The following is a 23,868-nucleotide window of genomic DNA, read 5'->3' as shown; positions in this document are numbered from 1 at the left end:
CCCTTAATCTGAAGTTGTGAAGATACTTATTATATCCTAAAAGCATTACTGTCCTGCCTTCATATTTAGATCTGTAATCCTCCTGGAACTGTATGAAGCAGAAAGTATCAGGCAGATGTTCATTTTCTTTTCTTTCTATTATTTTTTTTTTTTTTTGAGATGGAGTCTCGCTCTGTGGCCCAGGCTGAAGTGCAGTGGCACCATCTCAGCTCACTGCAAGCTCCGCCTCCCGGGTTCACGCCATTCTCCTGCCTCAGCCTTCTGAGTAGCTGGGATTACAGGCGCCCGCCACCACGCCCAGCTAATTTTTTGTATTTTTAGTAGAGGCGGGGTTTCACCGTGTTAGCCAGGATGGTCTCGATCTCCTGACTTCGTGATCTGCCCACCTCAGCCTCCCAAAGTGCTGGGATTACAGGCGTGAGCCACCGCACCCAGCCTCATTTTCATGTTTAGCCCACATTTGGATTCTCTATTACTAAGCACCATTTTTGAAGCAACCATTTTTTTCTCAATGTTCTGCACTGCCATCTTTCATAAATCATGTGATCTTCTATGCTTTAGTTTGTTTCTGGACTTTCTGTTCTGTTTCTTTGGTTCATTTTTCTATCCCTGAATCATCAGTGTCTTAATTTCTGCAGTGTTATAATGTATCTTATTGTTTAGTAGAGCAAATTATATCACCTCATTCTTTTTTTTTTTTCTTGAAACTCTGTTGCCCAGGTTGGAGTGCAGTGGCCTGATCATAGCTCACTGAAACATCTGCCTCCTGGGCTCAAGCAATACTCCCACATAGATGGGACTACAGGTGTATGCCACTACACCTGTCTGATTTTTGTATTTTGTAGAGATAGAGTTTGGCCGTGTTGCCCAGGCTGGTCTTGAACTCCTGGTCTCAAGCAATCCGCCTTCCTCAGCCTCCCAGAGTGCTAGGATTATAGGCGTGAGCCCCCTGTACTCGGCCCATCTCATTCTTTATAATTGTCTTGGCTGTTGTAGGTAATTTGAATTTTTTTTTGGTAAATTTTAGGATTAGCTTGTCAGGTTCTACACATACAAATTCAGAATTTGATTGAAATTAAATCTGTCAGTCAATTTGGGTAAAAATTGATATTTTTACAGTAGTCACCTAGTCCATTTAGGTTGTCTTTAATGCCTTTGTTAAATTTTTATATTTTCTGTATAAAGCTCTTGCCCATCTTTGGTGGTTTTTTCCTAGTTACTTTTATCTATTATAGTTTTGGAGATGGAATCTCACTGTGTTGCCCAGGCTGGTCTCGAAGTCCTCAGCTCAAGCAATTCTCCCCCACCCCCCAGCTTCCCAAGTAGCTGGCATTATAGTCATGTGCCACCATGCCTTTTTTAGGTACTTTTATTTTTTGATGCCATGGGGAATGTGTTTTTTGAGGTTACTTTTAAAAGTGTTTATTTGCAGAGATGATGCCATAACATTGCTGAAAGTAGATTGTTAGTGATCCTGTACTAAGTGCTAAATTTATTATTTAATTGGTCATTATTATGTTATTATCACTATCAGGTATAACCTTTACCTTTTCAATCAGTTTGCCCTCTACATATGTGATGATATGAGGTCATAAGGTCAGTTCCAGTCATTATGGCTTCTCTCTCATTTACTTGGTCCTCCTCCATGTATTTTTGGTTAATCCACGTGTTGGTGGTGGTGGTGTTTTTTTTGTTTTGCTTTGTTTTTTTCTTTTCATTCAGGGTCTTGCTCTGTCGCCCAGGCTGGAGTGCAGTGGCAATCATGGCTCACTGCAGCCTCGACCCCTCTGCTCAAATGATCCTCCTGCTTCAGCCCCTCAAGTAGCTGGGATTACAGGCGTGCACCACCACACTCAGTTAATTTTTAAATTTTTAGTGAAGACGAGGTATTGCTGTGTTGGCCAGGCTGGTCTCAAACTCCTGGTCTTAAGTGATCCTCCTGCCTTGGACTCCCGAAGTGCTGTGATTACAGGTGTGAGCCACCATGCCCACCCTAGTCCACATTTTTTAAAAGGGTTTTGTTTTTAATTCTTGAGCCTTTTCCTTGTCCTAAGTTCTCGCAAATTATTTCCTTTCAGCCTTCTGTTCAGTACTGCTTTGGAATTTTTGCTTTTTGGTGTGTGGTTTGTGCTTGTCTATTTTACTAGATTTTCTAAGTGTGGATAGTTGGTAATACAAAAATGCAAAAGAAGGAAATGAAAACCAATTCTCACAACAGGATAAGATTCTAATAGGAAATACTGCTGCTGGGTAGTCTTTTTTAAAAAGAATCCTCTTAGAGGACATTATGACTTTCACTTAGTTTCAATGCCTTTCTCAATCAGAAACCAACCAATTTTTACTTCTTCAGAAGCAGAATAATAAAACAGGTTTCCTTCAGCTTTTTGTAATGGCAATTTTGGAACGCTTATTAGATCTGAAAATTGAGAGTTACATAATGGTTCTATAATATGGGCTTAGTGGTTTTTAAAAACAACAACAACAAATAGCCAACACAGGAGAAAACACTAGTCAGAATCTTTCTTAAAAGCGTATGATGAATTTGACATCTTTTCCCTTTGCTCCACAGCTTGATAGAGAAGAAGTGCTGCTCTTTTCTTCAGGATCATAGACTATTAGGTTCTGAACCTTTATTATTCCTCCTAGTGCTTTTTTAAAATTTTGAAAATATGTATTTATAAGTGTCATGTAGCCGTTTATTTGTTTATTTTTATTTTTATTTTGTAGAGGCAGGGTCTTGCTTGTCGCCCAGGCTGGAGGACAGTAATGTGATCATAGCTCACTCTAGCCTCACTCCTGGGCTCAAGCAATTCTCCTGCTTCAGCCTGCCTAGTAGCTAAGACTACAGGAACATGCTACCACGCCTGGCTAATTATTGATTTTTTGGTACAAACAGGGTCTCGCTGTCTTGCCAAGGCTAGTCATGAACTCTGTAGCTGTTTATAGCTTCTCAGGTGTTACGAAGTTGTAGATAATTTCATACAAATTTTTTTTTAGGGTAACAGTTTTTTTGATGACAGCAGTTATTTATTACTTAGGTGTTTTTATTAGTTGACTTGATTTAGCTGGTCTCCTTGGCTAATATATTTCTCTTGTAGAAATCAACACATCCTAACTAAAGTTTTAACAACAATTTAGCTTACTGAATAGCTTTCTTTCTCATACTGAGCAAATGCACCTGTGTCATCTCTGCAAGAACATTCTACCTCTTGTGAAAATTAGTTTTATTGTCAATGTGTGGATAATGGCAGATGTCCCCAGACAGATGCCAGTCTCTTTCAACATTATTCTTTAGTGTGAGGTGGTTAAAGGAGGCTGACATATAGAGAAGGGCTAGAAAAAGGCAGAGAATTGCCATTTTCAGGAAATAAGGATAAAAGGCACTTAAGGAAAAAAATTCTCTCACAGTGGAAAAATGACAATAGAAAGCAATGAGGTAATGGAATGTATGATGGCTTACTTAAACTATTTGTAATACTATGGCATTTACCGTTTCAAGAATTAAAACAATTTGGAGTGGGGTGGTACAATGGAAAGATTATACAAAGAGTATACATTTTCTTTTTTCTCTCTCTTTTTTTTGTTTTGAAATGGAGTCTCGCTCTGTCACCTAGGCTGGAGTGCAGTGGCACCATCTTGGCTCACTGCAAGCTCCACTTCCCGGGTTCACACCATTCTCCTGCCTCAGCCTCCCGAGTAGCTGGGAGTACAGGCGCCTGCCACTACGCCTGGCAGTTTTTTGTATTTTTTAGTAGAGACGGAGTTTCACCGTGTTAGCCAGGATGGTCTCGATCACCTGACCTCATGATCCACCCGCCCCAGCCTCCCAAAGTGCTGGGATTACAGGCGTGAGCCACCGCACCCGGCCCCTCTTTTCTTTTTTCTTTTGAGACAGAGTCTCGCTCTGTTGCCCAGGCTGGAATGCAGTGGCACAATCTCGGCTCACTGCAGCTTCCACCTTCCAGGTTCAAGCGATTCTCCTGCCTCAGGCTTCCGGGTAGCTGGGATTACAGGCACCTGCCATCATGCACAGCTAATCTTTGTATTTTTGTAGAGAGGGGGTTTCACCATGTTGGCCAGGCCGGTCTTGAACTCCTGACCTCAGGTGATCTGCCTGCCTTGGCCTCCCAAAGTGCTGGGATTATAGGCATGAGCCACGTGCCTAGCTCAGATTATAAATTTTCTAGTATTTCAAGAAAAGCTTTTGAAGTAATCTGTTTTTTGAAATAATATCTCATTCTCTGACGTATTTTTATCTACTTGTGAACATGTTTTTCAGTTCTTTGTGAATTGTATGTTAGGAATTAGGTGCCATATTTATGTATATTTTTCTTTCAAGGTTATGTGAAGGTGAAATATTAATATTAGAGATCTTAAGGATTATAAACCAACTAGTTGGTACTTACCTTTATTTCAAAAGGGATGTGTTAGATCTAACAGAAAGTTTGGCCATTTTATGAGTGTTTTTGTTTGTTTGTTTGTTTGAGACAGAGTCTCCTCAGCTTCGAGTAGCTAGGACTATGGGCACACACCACTACACCTGGCCAATTTAAAAAATTTTTTGTAGAGATGAGGTCTCACCATGTTTCATAGGCTGGTCTAAAACTCCTTGTCTCAAGCAATCCTACTGCCTTGGCCTACCAAAGTGCTGAGATTACAGGTGTGAGCCATTGCCTGGCCCGTTTTTATGAATTTAAAATCTTGATATCATGAGTCAAGTGCAAAAGTTTGTGTTTATTGTTTTCCATTTTTCAGTTTCCTATGTATGGTTAAGGGAAAATGTAAATAAATGCATCTTTTATATTTTTAGGCCCGGATCGCATTTCTACAAGGAGAAAGAAAAGGTCAAGAGAACCTGAAGAAGGACTTAGTAAGAAGAATAAAGATGTTAGAGTATGCATTAAAACAGGAAAGGTATGTGTGCCTCATTTTGTTACATGAATAAAGTAGAACAATAGTATACTCATGTATACCATTGTACTCTGTATTTGGCAGCTTTTTTTGAAAGGTACAAATCCTTGCCCAAATACATGATGCTATCTTGATTTGATTCATACTTGGGAAAGAAAGGCAAAAGAGATTAAAATAATTCAATTGAAATGTGTTTTGTTACAGAATCTAAATTTTGGAACTTAAAAAAAAGACAGGATAATTGATCTTTTTTTAACTTTTGGGTATGTGTTACTTGGGAAACTTAACTTTTTTTTCTTTTACAGCAATATAGTCTTCAATGTTCTTTGCAAACAAAGTTTAAAGAAACAGACATTCATATTATGTTTTGTTATTGGAGTAATATAAAGCAAGAGTGACAAAAAGAAGAAATTGTGATTTTACTAATTTGTGATTAAATTTTCAGGGCAAAATATCACAAATTAAAATATGGCACAGAACTGAACCAAGGTGACTTGAAAATGCCAACCTTTGAGTCAGGTAAACTTGATTCTTCTGTTACTTTTTTTTTTTTTAATTCATTTTTTATGTAACAGACATGTTCTCTTTACCCGCATTTTGGTTTGGTAATATTAGAGAGTGACTATTGTAAACTGTCTAGAATTTGGGAAAAAATATTAAATGAATAAAAGTAAATAGTTTCATGTACATCTTAATCCTGAGGCAACTTGTCTTACTATCCTTGAGTTGAAATCTATGTAAAAGTGTAGCTGCATTTATGGTAGTAATTTGAGCTGAAAGGTAACAAAGTTAGGTATTATAGTAAATTTTAAAAATTTAGTTAATTGTTTTTGAGTTCAATATTAAGTATGTAGAACTTGGCAGAAACACACACCATGCATAAAATTTGCAGTTGATTTATTTTTTAGTCTTTAACACTTTCAGTCTTAGCAGCAGAACTTTATTAGAGCTTCCGTTTGTTATCATACATACAAAATTAAGAGACCAAGATGGAAGTGGCATAGGTTTTCTTTGACCTGGCTTTTCAGTGGTTATGAAGGCTTATTCTGATGCCAAGAAACTATATTAGAATCTCCTCCTTGGAAAAAGCAAAAATCAGGAACAGAAACATGGAAGGTCTACTTGTTCCGAGCCATGATTATTATAGTCGTCTCTTTGCAGTTAAAGGGAGTAGAGTGACTTCACCAGAAAAATACTGGTGAATTCAGAACTTTTTTTTTTTTGACTCATTTTATTTCCAGTATGGCTAGAATATTCAGAAAATAAGCAAGCACTTCTAGAACTGTAGGGCTTGGTCTGTGTAAAGAAAAGAGGCTAGTTAAAGCCACACTGTGCCTGCAGTAGAGGCTAAGCAGAATCAGAATTGGCTAGGTGGTCCCAGTATAACAGTTTGTATAAAGCAAGATAAGTCTTTTTTGCTCACAACTGAAATTGTGGCAAGACAATCTGTTTTTATCTGTATAAATCTAAATATTAAAAGTTCCTCAAGTTGAGGAGTAAAATAATATCCAGCCAAGTATTTTCTTTACAGGACACACAATAACAGTGAAGTAAAAGTTTTCAGTTATGTAGAAAAATTCTTCAGGATGTTTAGTGGGAAACCAAACAAAGGGATGGGCAGAAGTACATCATGTGAACAGAATATTGTAAAATTATTTATGTCAGAGTATATATGGAGATAATATTAAATGAAACAATGTCGCCTTTTATATACCCCCAGAGAAATCAATATAAGAAAGACAATGTACAAAATATTGATTTGATCATAGTAGAAGATATATAAGTATTTATACCCCTCTCTCAGTAAAATAAATAGATATAGCCTAAACCTAACCTTATAAACGGGTTATATTAAAATATAAAAGAGTTCCCTTCTACATTTGGAAAACAGATAATCAGATAGAATAATGGGCAAAAGACTTTAAAAGACACACTACAGAAGAGGATATATAAATGGTCAATAAATATATATATGAAATGTTGCTTGATTTTTATTAGTTATTAAGAAAATACAGCTTAAAACCACAATGGAATACAATTAGACACTGACCAGAATGGCTAAAATGGCAGAAGAGGCAATATCAAGTGTTGAGGATGTGGAGTAACCAGAATTCGTCGACATTGGTGTTAGGATTATATATTGATAATGCTGCTCTGAAAGTGACTTGACACTATGACTATTACTAAAGAAGATATAACATACATACCCTAGGCCAGGTGCTGTGGCTCATTCCTGTAATCCCAGCATTTTGGGAAGCCGAGGCGTTGAATCACTTGATCCCAGGAGTTCAAGACCAGCCTGGACAACATGGCAAAACTTCATCTCTACAAAAAATACAGAAATTACCCAGGCTTGGTGTTGCATGCCTGTAGTCCCAGCTATTTAGGGGGCTGAAGTAGGAGGATTGCGTGAGCCCGGGAGGTCAAGGCTACAGTGAACTTTTTTCACACCACTCTACTCCCTCTTGGATGACAAAGCGAGACCCTGTCTCAAAAAATATTTATATACATACCCTATGATCCAGTAACTCTACTCCTCAAAAAGCATATATATGTTCATCATGAAACTTGTGTAAGAATGTTCATAGCATCATTATTTACAGTGAAAATCTGGAAACAACTAGAACAGTCTTCAGAATTAGAATAAATGGATAAGTACATTGTGATATGTTAGCATAATAGAATGCTGTTTAGCAACAAAAGTGAGCAAACTAAAACTTTGACAACATGGTTTAATCACATAAAACTGAAAATTGAAGAAATTATTATATTCAAAAATCTAGATAATTTTAGAAATCAAGATAGCATTCATACCCTTTTTGGAGTGGCTAGTAACTGGAGGGCACAAGGAAGGCTTTTGGGGATGCTGATAATGTTTTGTTTCTTCATCTAGGTACTGGTTACATGGGCGTGTTCAAAAATTCCTTGAGCTATACACTTGATGTACTTCAAGAATATCCTTAGCAACATTATTTATAATAGAAAATGGAAACTAATTTCAACATTAGGGGATTGGTTAAATAGGTATATATTTTCTATAGAATATTATGCAGTCATTTTTTATGTTAAACTATATTGCCATACAGAGAATGTTCAAGTTACATTTAGTGTCAGAAGCAGATTATAGTGCAGTATATACATTGGCACATTTTTAAAAAGGGTGGGGTTGTATTATGTATATTTTCAGGTAGAAAATAAGAAATGATAAACACTAAAGTACTACCAGTTGTCAACTCTGGGTAATAGGGTTTGGGCAGTTGTGTATCTTGTTTTTTTAGTATTTTTTTCCTCCAGTGATTATGTGTTATATATAATTTTAAAATGTTATAAATAGAAAAATCAGTAGGGGGACTATTAGAATGAAATAATTATTTCTGGAAATAAAAGAAATGCTTACGTTTGGGATAGAATAAGAAGTGTTTTGTTTTGTTTTGTTTTGTTTTTTTTGAGACAGAGTCTTGCTCTATTGCCCAGGCTGAAGTGCAGTGGTGCAATCTTGGCTCACTGCAATCTCTGTCTTCCAGGCTCATGCAATCCTCCTACCTCAGCCTCCCAAGTAGCTGGGACTACAGGCACGTGCCACCATGCCTGGCTAATTTTTGCATTTTTTGTAGAGATGAGGCTTTGACATGTTTCCCAGGCTGGTCTTGAACCCCTGGGCTCAAGTGACCCACCTGCCTTGGCCTCCCAAAGTGCTGGGATTGCAGACCCTTAGCCGCTGTTCCCAGCCAGAGGTATTAATAATTGGACTGTTAGGGTTAGAGAAATAATGTCTGAAGAGGATATTTGAATCACTACCAGCAAGTACTAAGTGATTTTGAGGAGGCTAGGAGCCTCACAGAGTCTTCAACATTCAGTATGAGGGTTGACCTTCTAAGTCCCTCTCTTCTTCACTGTGTCTTTATGTTAATAATGGGAACTTATGGGGAAATATTTCTGTGATATAAATGTCAATAGTTTTAAATTTTGTTCTAGAGAGGCTTGTTGAGAGATTAATCTGAAATCATACTGTCCATTAAACTCTTTTTTTGTTGTTGTTTAAGACAGGGTCTTGCTCTGTCGCCCAGGCTGTAGTGCAGTGGTGCACTCTTGGCTCACTGCAACCTTCACCTCCTGGGTTCAAGCGACCCTTTTGCCTCAGCCTCCTGAGTAGCTGGGATTACAGGCATGTGCTGCCATGCCTGGCTAACTTTTGTATTTTTGCTAGAGACAGAGTTTCACCATATTGCTCAGGCTGGTGTTGAATTCCTGTGCTCAAGTGATCTGCCCACCTCAGCCTCCCAAAGTGCTGGGATTACAGGCGTGAGCCATTGCACCTGGCCTAAACTCTTTTTTTTTTTTAATGTGTATACTTTGTTATCTGAAAATAAAATAATGACTTTACCTATAGTAAAAACTATTTTCTGGTTTAATTTTAGTTCCAAAAAAGGAACTTAGCTAGATGAAGTCCTGTGATGTAGACTTAAGGTCCACTGATACAGACCCCAAATTAAGGTATTCAATATTTTTATGTATGCCTGATATCTTAACAGTGTTGATTTTGAATAGCTCATATAATACAGCTTTTTAATTTCAAAGGCAATTGACTTAGCAGAATTCTAGTAGTTAAAAAAAATTAAATTGCCAGGCATGGTGGTTCACACCTGTAATCCCAGCACTTTAAGAAGCTGAGGTGGGTGGATTGCTTGAGCTTAGGAGTTTGAGACCAGATTGGGCAACATAGCAAAACCTCATCTCTTCAAAATACAAAAATCAGCTGGGTATGGTGGTACATGCTTGTGGGTCCCAGCTACTCGAGAGGCTGAGGTGGGATCTCTGGAGCCCAGAGAAGTCGAGACTGCAGTGAACCGAGATAGTGCCACTGTACTCCAGCCTGGGTGACAGAGTGAGACCCTGTCTCAAAAAAAAAAAAAAAAAAAATCAGTTCTAATAATATTTTATCTCCTGGGCATTTGATTCCTTGATACTAATAAAGTACACTTGGGTTTTCCCTGTTTTAAAATGGGGGACATACTACTTAAGTCATTGGGTTATGAGGACAAACACATTTAAAATGAGTGACCCACAGTTAATACTTAGATGAAAGTTAATTTTTTCCTGTCCTTTATAAAATATTTAGGTATGTTTTTATGGGAATTTATCCCTAAGAAAACTTTGGCAATATTTTCAGGAGTTGAAATAATGTATGTAAAACTTTTTTTTCTTAATTTTTAGAAGAAACCAAAGACACAGAGGCTCCCACAGCACCTCAGAATAGCCAGTTAACGTGGAAGCAAGGCAGACAGCTTTTAAGACAGTGAGTAATTGCTTATTTTCAGCTTTCTTTAAGGATCTAGGTATGAAAGTGCTTATGCTGAATCAATTTACGAGTAAAAAATTATATTGGGACAATGTGTATGTTTTTTGTATTGCTGCTTTTTTTGCTGTGTAGATGCTTGGATCTTTTTAAAAGTTTGTTTCCTCTGAGTTTCAGGATGATATTGTCTTCTTACTTGCAGGGTAGAATGTCCAAAAGACTGGATGACTTGAGCAGAACAAAAACAATATGGAATTCATACTTTGTAGAGCCCTCCATTCCTGTCAGTGCAGAATTCACACATTTCTTTTCAGTGTGGGTGTGACCAGTCTAGAGAATGAATTTTGTTGAATTCATCTGAAACTTTTCAGAAGCGGATTGCCAAATCTTCCTTTCAGTTGAATTTTTAAGGAGCTTTTTTGAATTTTGAATTACTTGCTGTATTGGAAGTATTTCTCTGGCAAATCTTGTTTTTTGTCTTTCATGTATTATTTTCCTTATATTTTGAAAATTTTGGGTTTGTATCCTACTGATATCCTGGGTGATTTTCAGTTAATCAGCCTTTTCTACTGTAGGTATCTTTACCTTCACTCTTGATCTTGTAGAACTATCTTTAGAATATTTCATAGTCTGGACAGTCATCATGCATTCCACCTCTGACCACTGTGTTATTTGCCCTCTGACTTTACCATGATTTTTAAATCCTTAACTATATAATTTTTCTCTTTAGCTCTTCTACCTATGGTTGCTTTTATTTTATTTCTGTTTCCCTAGCTCTAGCTTAGACTCCGTAATTGATCACTCTTATCTAGTACCCTTAATTTTCTTGCTGCCCACTGTTTACCACTTCCTCACCACTCATTTTACTAAATGTACCTGAAAAACTCTAGCCCTCGTTCACTCTGTCTGCCTCTTTCTAGTTAACTCTTGGATAAAAACTACAGAATCGTGTGAATACTATTATGTATTCATAGTTTCCTGTCCAAACATTGCAGAGAGCCTTTTTCCATAACCCTTGGCCACCCCCTGCTTCCATTGTCCTCAGTGGATATTCTAAACTTTTACCACGTCTCAGCCCATTCTCCCTTATTTCATTAAAGCACTTCAGGCTCTGCTTCACGGAAAATATGAAGGCCGTCAGGTGGCAATTCCCTTAACACTTTCCTTTCTGTAAATGTATTTTTTTTTGGAAACGGAGTCTGTCTCTATCACCCAGGCCGGAGTGCAGTGGCACAATCTCGGCTCACTATAACCTCTGCCTCCTGGGCTCAAGAGATTCTCCTCCCTTAGCTGGAGTACAGTGGCACCATCTCAGCTCACTGCAATCTCCGCCTCCCGGGTTCAAGCAATTCTTCTGCCTCTGCCTCCTGAGTAGCTGGGACTACAGGTGCATGCCACCATGCCCGGCTAGTTTTTGTGTTTTTAGTAGAAACAGGGTTTCACCATGTTGGCCAGGATGGTCTTGATCTCCTGACGTCGTGGTCTGCCCGCCTTGGCCTCCCAGCGTGCTGGGATTACAGGTGTGAGCCACCGCACCAGCCTCTGTAAATGTATTTAAACCTCTTATCTTTTACTTTAGTTTCTTACCATTCAAAAAGGTATTTATCAATCCAGGCTCTCCTTATAAGTGACTAAAATTTGAAGAAAAGAATAGATTATTGATTGGAAGGATGCTGGATAACTAGCAGAATTGAAGGAAATAATGTACAACCAAGTGTCAGGAAGTGAAGAGCTAGGATAGCTTGGAGGCCCTCTCAGACTGGAAACTCTAAAGACATTCTTACTTGATTTTCTACTCCTCTCTATCTCAGGTTTATTCTTTTCTTCTGAAAACCACTTTTTTTCTGTATGTCAGAGAACACTCTGTAAGTGTTGTCCTGACTGATCAAATAATTGCCCATGAGTCAGTCATTTTTACCTGGGTTGTATGAGATCTTGGCAGTTCATTCAGACCAAGTGGTTAGAGTATGATGGGAGCTGTTCTCCCCAAGAGAGGACTGCATTTTTTAGAAGAAAAGTGAGGACAGCTTTTCTGGACAGTAGAGAAATCACTTGGACAGTATTCCTCTCATAAATGCCTAATCCCATTGCCTGATTTACAATTTAGTCTCTTGCCACCTTTATCTTTCCCTGTGACTTTATAGCCAAACTTGTTAAGGGTAGTTTATCTCCATAGTCTTCCTTCTTGTTCATTTGTCAGCTGTCTGTTTTCCATTTTGACATTCCTCTGAAGCAGCTTCACAGACATATTCAAGAGACCTTTTTTGTTATAATTGGTATCTTGGAAAAATTTGACATTAACTATTCCTTCTTGAAACTTTTATTTTTGCTTCCATGACAGCACTCTCTGCTATCATTTTTTTCCTCTAATTTCTCAAATATTTTCATTTTCCTTTGAGTTTTATGCTTCTAGTCCTTTGGATGTTTCTATACCCATACCTTCTCTCCTTGTTTATGCTTATTCTCTGAGTGACTTCATTTAAATCCATGGCTTCAAATATTACCAAAGATTAATGACCCAAATCTGTATAACCAGGCCAGTCTCTTCTGAGCTTTTGGTTTGTATCATCTATGTGCCTAATAAACATTGTCACTTGTATTTTTTTTATAGACACTATATGGTTGTCTGATAGGTACTCTATAAACTTGATTCTGACTCTGTATAATTTTTTTGAATGTATACCCATCATCTAACCATCCAAGCTAGAAACCTGAAAATTGTGCGAAGTTCTTACTTGTTTATTCATTCTACTTCCACATACATTTGTGCATCACGTCAAAAAGATTATATCTTGCTTATTTTTTTTCACATTTATTCTCCTCCATTTTTACTTCTTGCTAGTGTCCTGATCTAGTCTTTTTCTCTTTAGCATTCACCTAAAAATCTTTTGTTCTTCTGCCAGCAGTATTTAAGGCTTCTTTTAAGCATCCTTCATTAGCCTCTTAAATACTTATTTGTCACAAAGCCATTCACAACTCATTATCTTTGTATCATAATCTAGTCCCTTTCTTCTTTTCCAGTCTCATCTTAGATCCTAGGTTAAGTTCCTTGGTTTAGATATAGTGAAAGATTGAAAATCACAGGACTAGAGGAGTGCTATGAGATCTTAGATCCTAGAAGGAGAATTAGTGTGTTCATCAATCTCTAGTTAACAACCCCAGGTTTAAACTTAGTATCTCTGTGTGCTAAGATGCAGTTCTACTCATTCTTTACCGTTCCTTGGAAATTAAAAAATGTGTGTGTGTTGTGTTTGTGTGTGTGTGTAAGTTAAAAACAATGTGTGGTTGTGTGTATGGAAATTTAAAAATGTGTGTGTGTATATAATCCTAAAAGCGTTTTAAGACACTAGGGCTTCTTGGGTTTTGAGATAATTGGCTCTTAATCAGTGTTAACCATACTATATGCTTTTTAATATAAATTTTGGTTTGTATTTGGTATTGTTCTCTTAGAACTGGTACTAGCCTGTAGAGAAGAAAGGTACTGAGACAAAGGGAGAGCATATTTTATAGGATTATGGGTTTTTCTAAAATTGATGTGATTTTGAGTCTAGCACATGTTAACAGTATGTGGATTTTAGTATTTATTTTCTCTTACAGGTATCTTCAGGAAGTAGGTTATACAGATACAATATTAGATGTACGGTCTCAGCGGGTAAGGTCATTACTTGGACTATCTAATTCAGAACCAAATGGATCAGTAGAAACAAAGAATTTAGAACAGATCCTGAATGGAGGTGAATCTCCTAAGCAAAAGGGACAAGAAATAAAAAGGTATGATTTATACTTAACATAGTTTATATAATGGATATTGTGGATATTATTACTGTTAATCTCTTAAGCTTCTTGTTACTGCCATTAAGAAATTTTTTTTTTTTTTTTTTGACACGGAGTCAAAGGCTGGAGTGCAATGGCACGATCTCGGCTCACTGCAACCTCCGCCTCCCAGGCTCAAGCGATTCTCCTGCCTCAGCCTCGCAAGTAGCTGGGATTATAGGCACCCACCACCACTCCCAGCTAATTTTTTGTATTTTTAGTAGAGACAGGGTTTCACCATGTTGGCCAGGCTGGTTGCGAACTCCTGACCTCAGGTGATCCACCTACCTCGGCCTCCCAAAGTTCTGGGATTACCAGCGTGAGCCAGCATGCCCAACTGCTATTAACAATTTTTAAAGCAGATTGAGTTCAGCGTTAAAGACCTAGCCACCTCCCACCCCACTCCATGGTACCATGGGCAAATAAATCTTCTAAATTTTCTATTTAATGGCTTCTAAAATTTATCTATGTTAAGTTGGTGTTTGTTTGTTTTTTGAGTCGGAGTCTGGCTTCATTGCCCAGGCTGGAGTGCACTGGTGTGCTGTTGGCTCATTGCAGCCTCTGACTCCCATGCTCAAGTGATCCTCCCACCTCAGCCTCCTGAGTTGCTCAGATTCCAGGCATGTGCCACTATGCCCAGCTAATTTTTTAAATTTTTTTGTGCAGACGGGTTCTTGCTCTGTTGCCCAGGCTGGTCTCAAACTCTTGGCATTAAGCAGTCTGCCCGCCTCAGCCTCCAAAAGTGCTGGGATTACAGGCATGAGCCACCGTAGGTGCAGAATCAGATTTGAGACTGATTTCATGTAGTTCAGAGCTATTTTAACATCCTTATTTTAAAATTTTTGCTAGAGTATTTTCAACAAATTATAATGCTACTCTCTATAGAACGAGCAATGGTTATTTAGACACTAGTGTGAAAGAAACAAGGCTTTGCATTGTGTTTGGATTCAGAAAGCTACCAGATAAAAATGTTTATTGAAATAGAATTTACGTATCATAAAATTTACCCATTAAAAAATATGATTTAATAGTTTTTAGAATACTTACAGAATTGTTCAGCTATCACTACAATCTAAGTTTAGAACATTTTCATCACCCCTAAAAGAAACCCCATACCCATTAGGTGGCCGCTCTCCATTTCTCCCTGTCTGCCAACCCTGGGCTACCACTAATCTACTGTCTGTCTCTGTAGATTTGTATATTCTGGATATTTCATATAAGCAGTCTTCTGTGAGTGGCTTCTTTCACTTAGCATATTTTCAAGGTTTATCCGTGTTATAGCATGCATCAGCACTTCATTCCTTCTTATTTCCAAATAATACTCCATTGTGGATATACTACATTTGGTTTATGTGTTTCTTTTTTATTTTATTATTATTGTTACTATTTTTGAGACAGGGTCTTACTCCATTGCCCAGGCTGGAGTACAGTGGCGTGATCACGGCTCACTGAAGCCTCGACCTCCCTGGGCTCAGGTTATCCTCCCACCTCAGCCTCCCGAGTAGCTGGGACCACAGGTTCACAACACCATGCCTGGCTAATTTTTGTAGAGACAAGGTTTTGCCATATTGCCCAGGTCTTGAACTCCTGGGCTCAAGCAGTCCGCCCTCATTGGCCTTCCAAAGTGCTGGGATTACAGGCATCAGCCACCACATCCGGCCTTCATTGTGTGTTTCTTATACAGGTGATGGGTATGTGGGTTGGTTCCAAGTTTTGGACTAAAGAAGAAGATTGAGAACCTGCCAAACTCTTTTCCAAGGTAGTTGCACTGTTTTACCTCCCCACCAGCGGTACTAAAAGGATTCTGATTTCTCCACATCCTCATCAACACTTGTTATTGTCTGGCAGATATACTTTTGATTAATACAGAATTGATAAATACAAGGAGTTAAGCATTTTTACCATGAGGCGTTACCCTGAGTAACATAGGTTAGAAAGACAAAGAAAATGGGGAAAAAACCAGATGAGTTCATTAAGATCATTTAGAGCTTAATAAATAAATAATGTATATAGTTTATAAACATTATTTTATACCCTAGATGTATTTTATGATATTGTGCAGTTATCTAAAATATATTCTGGTCTACTGGGCACAGTAGTTCATGTCTGTAATCCTAGCACTTTGGGAGGCTGAGGCGGGTGGATCACTTGAGATCAGGAATTCGAGACCAGCCTGTTGACCAACATGGTGAAACCCCATCTCTCCTAAAAATACAAAAATTAGCTGGGCGCACACTTGTAATCCCCGCTACTTGGGAGGCTGAGGTGGGAGGAGCGCTTGAACCAGGAGGCAAAGGTTTCAGTGAGCTGAGATCATGCCATTGCACTCCGGCCTGAGCGACACAGCGAGACTCCATCTCAAAAAAAAGTATATGTATGTGTGTGTGTGTGTGTGTATATAGGTATGTATATACACACATATACATATATGTGTATGTGTTTTTTCTGTAAGGTTTAAATTAACATAAGCCTTTAATTTAGAGTTTTTCTTTCTTTCTTTTTTTTTTTTTTTTTTTTGAGATGGAGTCTAGCTCTGTCGCCCAGGCTGGAGTGCAGTGGCGCGATCTCAGCTCATTGCAAGCTCTGCCTCCCGGGTTCACGCCATTCTCCTGCCTCAGCCTCCCGAGTAGCTAGGACTACAGGCGCCCGCCACCACGCCTGGCTAATTTTTTCTATTTTTAGTAGAGACGGGTTTTCGCCGTGTTAGCCAGGATGGTCGCAATCTCCTGACCTCGTGATCTGCCCTCCTCGGCCTTCCAAAGTGCTGGGATTACAGGCGTGAGCCACCGCACCCGGCCTAGAGTTTTTATTTCTGAGAAATGACTATTAAAGTCAGTTTGACATCAAATAGAGCCCTTATTTTCTATACTGTGATTTCAGGAAGCATAGAGTGTTTTGTAGCATAAGAGAAAAAGCAGAAATATTATCAAGTATTTTTAGCCAAACTGGTCACTCACGTAGTTCATAGAATTTATAAATATTTTACAGCAATACAGGTTTGCCATACCACGTCTGACTCTGAATCTGAATCAAAGATCCTTTAGTTTTTTTTTCCCCCTCACTCTTAGTATCATCTTACAAAGATCTTGATAAGCTGTATCTTCTCCTTGTAAAGCTTCTTGCCTTTGCAAAATTAAGATTTTGATAGTTTTTTGGAGTGTGTGTGCGTGCGTGTATGTTAAACACAACATGAGATCTGCCTTCTCAACAAACTTTAAAGTGTGCAGTATTGTTAACAGAAGCCCAAAGTTCCAGCTCTCTGGAACTTTTTCATCTGGTATGACTGGAAACAATAACTTTTGAACAGCAGCTCCCCATTTCCTCCCCGCTCCGGCCCCTGGCAACCACTATTCTACTTTGTGTTTCTGGGTTTGACTACTTTAAGTACCTTATGATTGGACTCATGCAATATTTGTCCTTCTCTGATTAGCTTATTTTACTTAGCATAATGTCCTCATGGTTCATTCTTGTTGTCATATATGACAGGATTTCCTTCTTTTCATAACCAACAATATTCCAATGTATGCATATACTACATTTTCTTTATTTCTTTACCTGTTGATGGACATGTAGGTAATAGTTGTTTATTTGTTTAGTGTTGTTTTGAATGGTGTCTTGCCCTGTTGCCCAGGCTGGAGTGCAGTGGCACAATCACAGCTCACTGTAGCCACAACTTCCCAGGTTCAAGCAGTCCTCCCACTTCAGCCTCCAGAGTAGCTGGGACTATAGCCACACGCCACCACACCTGGCTGATTCTTTAAGTTTTTGTAGAGACAGGACCTCATTATGTTCCCCAGGCTGATCTTGAACTCCTGGACTCAAGCAACCCTCCTGCCTCAAGCAGCCTCCTACCTCAGCCTCCTAAAGTGCTAAGATTACAGGCATGAGCCACTGCGCCTGGCCAGAAATAGTTGTTTTAATCGAGGCTTTCTTCTTAATGCAGTACACTGACATTTTCTGATTCTGTGCTAATGTAGGCGTGTTATGGTTGAGCCATTATTAGGGCCATTTGAAAACCCCTAGGAATAAGAAAATGATATAACATGTGGATCAAGATTTCAGCAAAATGATGTTTATTACATTCTTATTTATAATAGGAAAAAAATTAGAAGCAGTCTTAATGTCCAAAAGTAGAGGATGGTAAATTTTAGATTCGTATTTTAGAGGCAGTATGCCTAATTGTTAAGAATATGAATTCTGAAGACAGAATGGATTTGAATCCTAACTTAACCACCGGTTACTAGCCGTCACTTTGGACAAGGAACATTACTTTCCTTATTTGTAAAATGACGATCATAGGATTGATGTGAGGAAGGAATGAATTAATGTAAAGCATTTAGAACAATGCCTGACACACAGTAAGTGTTATGTAATTGTTAGCTATTAGGAAATATTGTGTATCTAGTTGAAATGTGACCCCCACCAAGACTAGTGTTTATTAGATACTACCAAGTGAGTGGCACTATTGTATTTCTTGATTTATGGTAGGGTATGGTTGTGGTTGTATGGTGCATCATATCACAAAGCATCTACTTTATGAGGACTCATTGGGAAAGTTCTCTTAGATCTTATAACTGGGAAAAGTTGCACTGTTTCTTAATAATTGGTCTTACTTACCTTTGAACCTCCAGTTGTTGCTCCCTGCCCACCTCTTTTTTTTTTAACCCTGTTTGGAATCTCAGGGCCAAATTTGTGGGCCTCCTCTAGAAAATGTATTGACACATTTAGTCTTTTACTTAGCAGCCTTACCTTTGGCTTCATTTTGTTTTCCCTTTCATCTGGATATATTCATTTTTAAGATTCTGTTGTCTTTTTAGAATGAGAGAGGGTAGTAAATAAATAGTTGGCAAAGAGAAAAATTATCCACAGATGGAGACTTCCATTTTAAATATGGTAGGTTAAAGTCACATTTTACTTGTGTGCCTTTCAGAAATTTTGCTAAAGAACAGTGAAGGGCTTAAGATGCATTAACACAAAAGAACAACAACGACATACAGAAAGAATGAGAGAGTATACTGTCCGTGAGATATGCAGAATTTAACGATTTGGAATCCAGAAAGAAAATAGAGGAATGGCAACTGACTGAGTGACCCTGAGAAAGCTTATTAAACATAAGTGCATTTGAAAGTGATAGGATGAAGAAAAGGAACAAGCCAGTTCAAGTCACAGAATTCCAGTAAAGCCACAAAGGCTAAGGAATTACCGGTATTCAGTGAGGTTTAAATAGGGGTATGAATAGAGAATTGGTTTAAAGTTTATTTAAGAAGCACAGGCTGGGCATGGTGGCCCACGCCTGTAATCCCAATACGTTGGGAGGCTGAGGTGGGCAGATCACTTGAGATCAGGAGTTTGGGACCAGACCAGCCAACATGGTGAAACTCCATCTCTACTAAAAGTACAAAAATTAGCTGGACATGGTGGCAGGCACCTGTAATCCCAGCTACTAGGAAGGCTGAGGCGCGAGAATTGCTTGAACCTGGTAGGCAGAGGTTGCAGTGAGCCGAGATCGTGCCACTGTTCCAGCCTGGGCGACAAAGGGAAACTCCATCTTGGGGGAAAAAAAAAAGTTTAAGAAGCACAATGTTGAATCCTCTCTTTCATCTTGTGAAGCTGGTTTAACACCACCCCTCCCCTACTCCAAAGAATGGTAGTGTATTTTCCACCAGTGATTTCTGTTTTCTTAAGAAATAAAACAGCTGAAAGATGGGGTTATTGTATAAAATGAAAACAGCAGGGTTGCGTGAAAGTCTCCAGCTGAGCATTGAGATCTCCCGTTTTCTCCTACTGTGTGACTTCCAGTATGTTGGCAGCTTTTATCCCTTACAAGCAAGATATTGAAATTGAATCACATTAATAGGAAAGGCCTAATGGTACTGAAAATTGGGATATGTCAGTGAAATGGCTGGGCCTGTGTCCTATCATGCAGAAGTTAAGTTAGCAGCTTGACAAGAGATAGCCATATTCTTAGTCCTTCTGGACTGCTGTAACAAAATGCCACAGACTGAGTAGCTTATGAACAATAGAAATTTATTTCTCACAGCTCAGGAGGTTGGGAAGTCTAAGATCAATGTGTCAGCGTGGTTGGGTTCTGGTGAAGACCTTTTTCTGGGTTGCAGACTGCTGACTTCCCACTGGGCCTCTTTTATAAGGGTACTAATCCTATTCATGAGGACTGTCCTCATGACCTAGCCACCTGCCAATGGCCCACCTCTTAATACCATCATATTGGGGATTAGGTTTCAAAATAGGAATTTTGCTGAGGGACACAAACATTCAGACCACGGCACCCATGTAGATGGTACACACCAGTTAGGACCAAAAAGGAAAATTCAAAGATCAAGTTGAGAGGGTCAGTGTCGGAATAGGAGTTTCAAAAAGAGAAAACAAATCAAGTGTTGAAAACTTGATTAAAACAGTAATACAAGAAAACTCTCTGGAATATATTTTCAGAATGTATTTCCAGGGATGTTTGTTTCCAGATTGAAAGGATTCTTTCCAGGTACTCTATAAAATCAATGAAAAAAGATCCATACAGCGGCCATAATCATGAACACTAAAAATTAAGAGGAAATTCTAAAATCTTCCAGATAGAAAAATTAGACTACATTGAAAAGACTAGGAATCAGGCATTATTAAATTAACTTTCAAAGCTAGAATATAGGAGAGCAGTGCCTTAAAGATTCTGAGGGAAAGTGGGTTCCATTTAGATTTGTATACTGAGCCAAGTACTGTATTGTTTGTGAAAGTATTAATAGCATAAAGAGACATTTAGATATGAAAGCCTCAAATTTACCCTTCATTTTTTCTCAGGAAGCTATTGGAGATGTTTCTCAGAATTCTGAGAGACTAAGTCAAGAAGGAAGAAAGTGTAGGATCCAAGAAAAAAGATATCTAATAAAGAGAGGCAAAGGAAATTTCAGGAAACAGTTGTGCAGTGGGCCTGGACATTAGCCAGAGTAGAATGGAAGGAGGACAGAATACTGGAAGGAACGTTTCTTAGAAAATATGAAATTAATACATTGCTTTATGTGTTTGAGGATTTTGAAAGGAGATGTACAATTCTGCTGGAAAATTTCAGAGGAGAATAGTGGTAACATCCTTGGAAAACCAGGCAATTAAAAAAAAACACACTAGGCAGTTATTTCAGGAAAACTATATATAAAAGAAAGGAAGTAGAGTCATTGTAATGTGATTTACATGGACATACTAATATGTACTTATAATGTAACCATGGAATATTAATATAGCCAAAAGTAAGCTGATGTAACTATATTACTGTTATGGGAGGAAGTGTGGATGTGGGATGGAGACTGTAAGGGAACTATATTTTTAGCAAGAAATAGCAATCTGAGCATGTTATTTAGAAAAAATAGGGTAAATAATAAAGGAAGCTTCTTTAAAAATAAGTTGAAAAATGGTTGTTCCTAGTGTGTAGGAATCAAAGATAGAGAAGGATGGGGCAGGGGACTCTCTTGTTACTCATTGTATGCCTTGTCAATTTATTTAGAACTATTTGGCTTTTTTTCTCCTAAGTATTTCCTAGGAAGCAGAACTTCATTTTAGCAACTGCAACAACAGCAGCAAGAACAAAAGATTGACGATACTCATGATCCCCAAATTATTCTTAGCTAACTTCAGTAGAGCCCTAAAAGTTGCCTGACAAACGTTTTCTTTTTCTTCACTGGCTGATTACTTATTTCGTTCCTCAGTTCAGCAACTCTTCTAATCTTTTTCTACTCTTCATCAACTCCACTCCAGACTGCGTTCCTTAATTTTAGTCATTCTTATAAGTTTGTGACCCTACCTCATGTTTGTTTTTTTAGAGACAATTCTCCACTGATCTGTCATGTTTCTAAACATCCTGTGAGCAGAGACACATATTGCCCTTTTATTCTGGACTATCTATTTAAGGATATTTATATAACAAACAACCTTGTAAGATAGAGACAGTCTTCTGGGAAGTCATGCTTACTGTTCAGTATAAATGATTCAAGTTCCCTAAGCTCAGAGTTCCTCCGCTATGATTCAATGAACTGTAAGTGTAACATCTACCTGATTACCTCCTTGCCACCCTTGTGGGACTTGGGCAAAGGAAATTCAGCAAACATGATCCTATTACTTCCTGTGCTCCTGAGGAGAATTCTTGTCTCTGATTCAATTTTATGACTTATTTCAGGATCCATGAAACAGTAATAGGCTAGGTTATTAGCATGAAGGCAGGGAAAAACCTGAGACCTTTCACAGTCTATGATCCTTTAATTTTCATTTTCCTAAAGACTAATGATGTTGAGCATCTGTTCATATGCTTATTTGCATTCCACCTATCATTATGATGCAATGTCTATTTGAAATATTTCCCCATTTTTTATTGTTTTGTTACTGTTAAGGTTTAAGTGTTCTTTATATACCCTTGACACAAGTTTTTCATGAAATATAACTTGCAAATATTTTCTCACAATTTATAGGCTTTTCTTTACATTCTCTTGGTGTCTTTCAAAGAGCGAATGTTAATAATTTTGGTGAAATCTGATTCACCAATTCTTTCTTTTATGCGTTGTGTTCCATTTGACTTTTAAAGCCATGCACATGTATTGCTGTGATTAAATACAGTTTTAAAACCTGGAAACAGGAGGCACTCTTCCTTTAGAGATAGAAATTTCTATCCAAGGAGCAGCAGTACTTAATTTTTCAAAGTTCAAAACAAATATATCTTTAAAAAAAATTCTTTTAAATTATTGTATCATTGATATGCTACTTTTATCAAATGCATTCATTGCCTTTCATTTAATCTCCAAATATTAAGTTACATTGTAAATTTTGAGCTGAAAGTATATTTTGTTCTGGTAGATTTGTTGTTGTTTTTACTAATTTGCATTTGAAGAAACCATCTCCTACATTCAGTCATTATACAGTTCCTTTAAACAGTCTGCTGGATTGGGTGGGATATAGTACAACCTATTAAAACTCTTTGTTAATGCTATTTTAAAAATATAGTCAACCCTTTCTATCTGTAGGTTCTTCATCTATGGATTGAAAATACCACATTGAAAAAAAACGACAATTAAAAAATAAAATAATACAAATTTAAAAACACAGTGTGACACCTATTTACGTAGTATTTACATTGTATTAGGTATTATAAATAATCTAGAGATGATTGAAAGTATACTACAGGGAGAATGTGCATAGGGACTTCAGCATGATAGGGAGGTATGTATCCTAGAGCCAATGCCTCATGGAAACCAAGGGGCGACTATAATCTGAATTGTATTACATGCTTAATTTGGACTAATGGAGGGAACCAATCAGAGAGGGGGGCAAAAACCCTCCCTGAGTTTTATATTAGTTTTCTTTCTGTTACCATGCACTCTTAGTAAAGACATTTAAAGACATTTGAGATAATCTAATTCAGCCCCCACAATTTACAGGTAAAGAAATTGAGGCCAAAAGATTTAAATGGTTTGGCCAAATTCAAGCAGCTACTTAGTGGCAGAGCAGAGAATTTTCATGGTGGAAGTCTTTGTTCAGCTGAATTTTCTACTGTTTTGTTGCTGCCTTTATTGTTAGACATTTAAACAACTATATGAAAACCTTTTTTTGTGTGTGCATAGAGAAACTCAAATTAGTTAAAAGATTTAGTTAAGTGGATAAAATATATTGTCCCTATTACCTGTTAAATAAGTGATTCTGCAAGACTTAAAAGTATTTATTTAATAGATTTTGAGTTATTTTTTCTAGCTAAGACAGTCTATGAAATGGATTGGGATGTTTTATATCTGATTTACTGTAAATCTGGGCTGCTTGATAAATTATTTTTAAGTTTTTTTTGTTTTCATTTTGAGACTGGG

General features: G+C 37.8%; 1 protein-coding gene across 6 annotated transcripts in view; it reads left to right on the top strand.

The window, feature by feature from the left end:
* Positions 1-23,868, top strand: part of STRN3 (striatin 3) — a 136,765-nt gene that overhangs the window by 67,735 nt on the left and 45,162 nt on the right. For all 6 annotated transcript variants that reach the window (XM_032180185.2, XM_032180183.2, XM_032180184.2 and 3 more), the window contains exons 2-5: positions 4,811-4,914; positions 5,357-5,430; positions 10,126-10,207; positions 13,805-13,978. In XM_032180185.2, coding sequence (XP_032036076.1) covers positions 4,811-4,914; positions 5,357-5,430; positions 10,126-10,207; positions 13,805-13,978 — 434 coding nt within the window. The remainder of the gene's footprint in view (positions 1-4,810; positions 4,915-5,356; positions 5,431-10,125; positions 10,208-13,804; positions 13,979-23,868) is intronic.

The sequence above is a fragment of the Hylobates moloch genome, unplaced genomic scaffold (assembly GCF_009828535.3).
Source record: "Hylobates moloch isolate HMO894 unplaced genomic scaffold, HMol_V3 SCAFFOLD_16, whole genome shotgun sequence".
Classification (NCBI taxonomy): domain Eukaryota; kingdom Metazoa; phylum Chordata; class Mammalia; order Primates; family Hylobatidae; genus Hylobates; species Hylobates moloch.
The sequence above is the reverse complement of the archived record's forward strand: the minus strand, read 5'-3'. Positions and strand labels throughout refer to the sequence as shown.